General features: G+C 43.9%; 1 protein-coding gene across 2 annotated transcripts; it reads left to right on the forward strand.

The window, feature by feature from the left end:
• Positions 1–283: 283 nt before the first annotated feature.
• LOC147737858 (uncharacterized) lies at positions 284–1,528 on the forward strand. Of its 2 annotated transcripts, XM_086947818.1 has the most exons (2): positions 335–482; positions 735–1,528. In XM_086947818.1, exons 1-2 carry the CDS (start codon positions 335–337, stop codon positions 1,526–1,528), a joined length of 942 nt encoding a protein of 313 aa, XP_086803944.1. The 2 variants fall into 2 exon arrangements, with proteins under 2 accessions (XP_086803943.1, XP_086803944.1); XM_086947817.1 differs by having other exon boundaries at positions 284–1,528.
• The last annotated feature ends 5,115 nt before the right edge of the window (positions 1,529–6,643 follow it).

The following is a 6,643-nucleotide window of genomic DNA, read 5'->3' on the forward strand; positions in this document are numbered from 1 at the left end:
TCGACAGGTGTTACAGGGCTGCTTTCAGACATATTCTGCTCAATTGAAGTGTTAAGAAAATTACACACAATTTCTTTTAGAGATAAATGCTGAACATTATCTAAACAAGCCCAACTCTAAAATCGGGTTCACTCTTACTGTGGCATATAAGCAAAAGAAAACTAAACGTAGAGATATTAACTCTAGGAATACACGTTATAAAAACACGGACTGTGAGAACAAATTCAGTGTTCAAAACCGCCTCAATCAAGGCAAAATAACCTAAGTTGGGGAAAAAAGTTACATGTGCCAAAAAAGATACAGCCATAAATCTTATCTCACAGAATTTGACACAATGCACACTGGGGGAAACCACTCTCAGTGCAAAGTATGCCAAAAAAGTTTCAGGCATAAATCTTATCTCACTGTGCATATGAGAATCCACTCTGGGGAAAAACCTTATCAGTGCTCTGAATGCCAGAAAAGGTTTAGTATCAAAGCGAGTCTATATCGACATGCATTAACCCACTCTGTGGAAAAACCTTACCAGTGCGCTGAATGCCCAAAAAGTTTCAGCCGTAAATCTTATCTCACTGAGCATTTAAGAATCCACACTGGGGAAAAACCTTATCAGTGCTCTGAATGCCAGGAAAGGTTTAGTATCAAAGCGAGTCTATATCGACATGCATTAACCCACTCTGTGGAAAAACCTTATCAGTGCGCTGAATGCCAGAAATGTTTCAGTGACAAAAGAGCACTTACTATACATACAAGGACCCACACTGGGGAAAAACCTTACCAGTGCTCTGAATGCCAGAAATGTTTCAGTTACCAAAGTATTCTCACTTGGCATAGAAGAACCCACACTGGGGAAAAATCTTTTCAGTGCTCTGAATGCCAGAAATGTTTTATTGACAAAAGCAGTCTCGCTTGGCATATAAGAACACACACTGGGTATAAACCTTTTCAGTGCTCTGAATGCCAGAAATGTTTCAGTATAAAAAGCAGTCTCACTCAGCATATAAGAACCCACACTGGGGAAAAACCTTATGAGTGCTCTGAATGCCACAAATGTTTCAGTGTAAAAAGCAGTCTCACTAAGCATATAAGAATCCACACTGGGGAAAAGCCTTATCAGTGCTCTGAATGCCAGATATGTTTCATTCAAAAAAGCAGTCTCACTCAGCATATAAGAACCCACACTGGGGAAAAACCTTATCAGTGCTCTGAATGCCACAGATGTTTCAGTGAAAAAATCAGTCTCACTCAGCATATAAGAACCCACACTGGGGAAAAGCCTTATCAATGCTCTGAATGCCACAGATGTTTCAGTGAAAAATTCAGTCTCACTCAGCATATAAGAACCCACACTGGGGAAAAGCCTTATCAATGCTCTGAATGCCACAGATGTTTCAGTGAAAAAAGCAGTCTCACTTACCATATAAGAATCCACACTGGGGAAAAGCCTTATCAGTGCTCTGAATGCCAAAAATGTTTCAGCCAAAAATCTCAACTCAGTAAACATGTGGGAATCCACACTGGTGAATAAAATTATCAGTGCTCTTAATGTCAGAAAAGATTCAGAGGTAGAGATGGTTTCAAGCACCATAAGAAAACACACCATTAAAATAATTCAGTGCTCCGAATGCCAGAAAAGCATTATTTTAAACGCAATCTCCCTCTACATGAGCAGACGCACACAGGGAAAAAACATTACCAATACTGTGAATGCCAGAAATTCCTATTTGATTGGCACAGCCTCGCTAACCATAAGCGACTCCATACTGATGAAAAACCTTATGAGTGCTTTAAGTGGCGTCACTAGGGGGGAGCGGGGGTGCGGACCGCACCGGGTGTCACCCCATCATGGGATGTCACCAATCTGGTTAGTTAGCCTCAGCCTCGCCCTCACGGTACCTCTCTGCTGCAGCTGCCTGCCAGTGCTTCACTGCTTTTTATTTATAGTGCATCAGCATCTGTGCAAGCCTTGATTGAAGCCGCCGCCCACCGCAACTTTGTCTCAGCGCACCGAGTTGCGCACCTGCTTACAAAATAAAAATATTATACTACTCTGCAGTCAGTACAGTGATTGTGCACTGCAGCCACTGGCCAAGCACGCACGCACACTATGCACCGGTGGGGTCGGTGATGATTCAGATGCGTGGTGTACCCACCCAGTTTGGGTCCCAGGGCCGTCAATCTTTAGCGCTACCAATGACAGCCCTGGGACAGTGCCCGCACGCTGTGCTCCTCTGACGAGACTCGGAGACGGCAGCGCAGGGGAGTGCGTGTAGTGCTTCGCGCTGCTGCTAGAAATAAAGAATTCATGTGTGTGTCAGCAGCCTGAGCCATCTTCTTTGATATCCCGAGCGGAGGAGCGCCGTCGTCTCCCCTTCAAATTTGGGACAGTGGCCTAGGACTGGGACTGACTTGGGTTCGGAGGCAGTCGGTCACGGACGGTGAGAGAGAGAATAGAGAAATATCATTTTTAGAATGAAGTTTTGAACTCAATGAAGTGAGAAATGTAGCAGGGCAGGCACACAGTTCACTAGATTCAGATCGCAATAATCGCATTACCAGAGTGAGAGTCCCAGACAATCGTGGCCGGCCCCGGGCCCAGGATTAACGAACATGTGTAGCGCACCCAGGAGTTGTGATGCACCTGTTATGTGATCCCGGCGGCCTCTGTGAGATTCTTAGGCGGCAGGCCCGTTTAAAATACTAATGTATCCATGAATTAGGAGAAAGCGTCTCAGATTCTACCATCTTTTTCTCGTCAAGAACAGTATTCTTACATAGGTGCTTGCATGATTAGAAACTGTAGAAATAGCGCTACTGTGCTAAATAAACTCTTATGTACTTGAATATTTAAATAAAAAAATCCCCTTCTGAACAACCAGTAAAACTAGCGTATATAATTGAAACCTTTCAACAGGCACTTTTCAGTTTGATTTTTCCAAAATTATCCTGGGAAAATTATACTGAGCAAAGTGCCGGGGTCACTCACTCGGTGCAAATGGGAGCTGAATGAATAATTTGTTGCCAGGGCTGTTTTAAATTTGATAGTCTGCGCAGTGGGTGCTGGGTGAGGGCAGCTTGTGGGTGGGGTGGTGGAGCCTTTCTTAAGGTGCAGCAGATACAGGTGTGCCTACTTACCGCCATTCTCTACATCAAACTTTACTTGTCTAATCCAGATTTAAACGCTTGTTCTGAAACCATGTGACCCTGGGCAGACCTATTTATCTCTGCGTTCATTTTATGGTATATGTGCAGCGTTACAGAGCTGTCTGCATTGTAGTATAATGCAGAGGAGTTTTATTGACCTCTACGGCATCCTACCGCCTCCTCCACAATACCCACGAGGGCTTCTGTAATTCTGCCTCAAACTGGTTCCTTTAGAGAAAGACTCACTGAAACGAGGTGATCTGTGTACCGCGTCTCATGTTTGAAAAGCTGCTCCTGCTACAGTGTGCATTTTGTAAAATGCCCGGATTGGCCATACTGCCACGTTAGCATTCCCCTGATGGGCTGCAGGTGATAGGGCTATTTTCAGAACAGAATGGGCTTCCTGGGTGGCCAAGCCATGCCCCCATAGCTTCAGCCCACTCTCAGCCTCTTGAAGTGCAGGGCGGGTTTGAATATATTCGCCAGAGCAGGATTTAGCTTCCAGTCTGGCCCTGTTAATGGTATAACTTACATGGATACCAGTTTCAAAATCTAGATATTCACTAACAGAGCAATGAAGAATGGAAGTCGTTTTCATTGCTGTGGCATAGCTTGAGAATCCATCCCTTCCCTGAACTTGTCACATCTCACCTGGGCCCTCAACGACTGACAGGTCCACTATCAATAATAAGCCATGTAGGTAAATGACTTGATACGGATAATTTTGAATATAGTAACAATACAAAATGGCCAAGAAGTGTTTTTCAAACTGTCTATGATGCATGGCTGATATGATAGAAGATTAACTAGATTATGTGTGTTACGTGCTTTTAACAAAAGTAAGCAACTCACAATGCCAACATATAACACAACATTAAAATATATATATATTTTAATATAATTAACACATATGTACATTAAATACATTCCTTCAGAAAGGCAATATTTCTCTCCATGTGGTCTCATACCTGGTGTGTCACACAGTTTGGTGCTTACTTTCCATCCATGTTAAATAACAGTAGATGTTTCAGCACCCAGGCGAATGTGCTGTATAGCTAAATACATAGAATGTCCCAAAGGCGAGACCGATTGCATTGCAAATGCTTGTTAATCTTGGCGATGGTGTCTTGGTACACTACTTGTGGCGTCTTCTCTCACATTGCAGGTGGTGTCTTTTCTCACAGTAATGGTGCGCCTTTCTCACAGCAGTGGTGTCCTTTCTTACACTGGTAGCGTCGTTGTATACTAGTCATACCATCATTTCTCACAGTAGTAGTAGTGTCTTTCTTCGCTGGCATTGGGGTTTCCTTCATCCTGGTGGCACTGTCTCTTCTCACACTAGTTCTGTGGCTTTTCTTACACTGATTTTGGTGTCTTTGCACACTAGTAGTGGTGTCTTTCTACACTCACGGTGATGTATTTTCTCACACTGGTGGTGGTAGCGTTCTTTCCCTCACTAGCTGTGTGGTTTTGTTTCGTGCTGGTGCTGTTGTATCTAACATTATACACTAGGGATGGTGTCTTTTCTAACCTTGGTGGTTGTGCCTTGGTATGTACACTAGTCGTAGTGTCTTCTTTCACAGTGGTGTCTTTCTCACACTAGTTGTGCGTCTTTTCTCATGCTGGCTGGTGTGTCTTTTCTCACACTTGTGGCAGTGTCTGTACAGCAGCAGTGGTGTCTTTTCTCATTATAGTGACAGTGCCTTTGTTGACTGGCCTCTTCCTGGACCCTCATGTTCAAATCCCACCCCACCATTCTTCCTTGCATGGGTCAGGCTCGCTCGCTATGCACCATATGGAGGCTGGTCAAATAACATTTGCCAGGGCTGCTTTGAGCTCCCAGTCCGGTCCTGAAGCTGTAGCAATCTGGTTCTTTTCTATTCTGTGAGTGTGAGTCAGGACTCAGGCCTCGGAAGCATCGCTTCTGAACTGCCCACACCTTGGTGATTAAAAGCACAGCACTAGGAGCTGGCAGCCATTGAGAACAGAGATCGGCTGCCTGCCTTATTTCCAACTCCGACACACACAAAAACAGAAATTACCAATTCAACGGGTGAATTATCTTTTGTGTGCACTCTTAGTCTTCACAGACAGTCAGTGCTATAAATTAGGAGAGCTTCAGCAGTCAGCTTTAAAGAGACGTGTCAAGAAGCGATCTCTGATCATAATTTATTTCAGAGCTGGTCGTGTTTGCTACATTATTTATGTGTGACTGCACGAAATGTTCCAAAAAAAAAGAAGCTCTCTTGCTCTGGCTCTTTCTTAGAAAGTTTCCCACTGATCTGTTAAATGTGAACTGGTACAAAAAAAAGGGGAAGTCATGAGGGGGTGACACCATGATTTACCCGCACCGGGTGACACCAACCCTAGTGACGCCACTGAGTGCTTTGAATGCCAGATAAGCTGCATGAGAAACTCCACACTGGAGAAAATCCTTATGCCATAAAAGCTTGAATCTGAAAGACAAGAGTTATGCTTCACGAGAGATCCCACTCTGGGGAAAAACCTTATGAGTGCTCGAAATGCAAGCAAAGTCTTGAATACAATGTCATTTCACATAAGAGAATTCACACTGGACTAAAGCCATATACAGGTGGGGAAAGCCAGAAACGTTATACTCAGAAAGGAGATCTCACTAAACATGAGAAATGCATCCACATGAGGTGAAAAGTAAGGCATATCTTGAGTTGCAGGAAATCTTCTAACAACCTGACTTTACATGAGAGAGCACATATTGTAGTTGCAATAGGATTCATCAAGAAACACTTGCAGGATAACTTAGGCTGGCCGCATACAACCTCCAAAGAAATTTCAGGCCTGGAAATATTTTTAATTGCAACAGAATCCACAATTTGAGTATCTGAAAGTTACAAAACTCTCAAGGTCTTTACTTTACACAGAGAAGTGTTAGTGCTTGCAAAAATCAACTAATTGCCAAAGAAATCACAATAATAATGTCTTAAATTTTACTCCATCCAAAAGGTTTCGACTCACCCTTGTTTCTTAACATATGACTGATATCTATTTTTCCATGATAAGATTAAGCCTATGAGGAGTTCCTCGGTGAGGAACTCCGCAAAGTGACAAAAAAACTTGGCGGTCTACACGGAGTTCCGCGAGCAGTGGAGTGCGTAAGGGTCATGCCGTTTGTGGTGATTTCATCCCATGTCGGAGGATCATTTGCCCTTCTCTTCCAGGAAGTTATGGATCTCTTTGCCAAGGGAGCTATCAAACGCATCCCTGTGCCAGAAGTAGGTCAGGGTTGCTACTCCGACTACTTCTTGGTACCCAAAAAGACATAGGCCTGCATCCTATCTTAGTCCTCAGGGACATCAACCGCTTCCTCCGAAAGGAGAAGTTCAAGATGTTAACCTTGGCTCAGGTCTTGTCTGCCTTCGACCCTGGAGATTTGATGGTAGCGATGGACTTGCAGGATACTTACTTTCACATCCCCGTCTTGCCTGCCCAACGGTTCACGGTAGGCCACACTCATTTTCAG

This window comes from Lissotriton vulgaris, chromosome 1_1 (genome assembly GCF_964263255.1).
Source record: "Lissotriton vulgaris chromosome 1_1, aLisVul1.2, whole genome shotgun sequence".
In the NCBI taxonomy this organism is placed as follows: Eukaryota; Metazoa; Chordata; class Amphibia; order Caudata; family Salamandridae; genus Lissotriton; species Lissotriton vulgaris.

Bases quoted from the DNA above. Each gene is read 5' to 3' on its own strand.
- LOC147737858 (XM_086947817.1), top strand. From the start codon at position 284: ATGTGCCAAAAAAGATACAGCCATAAATCTTATCTCACAGAATTTGAC.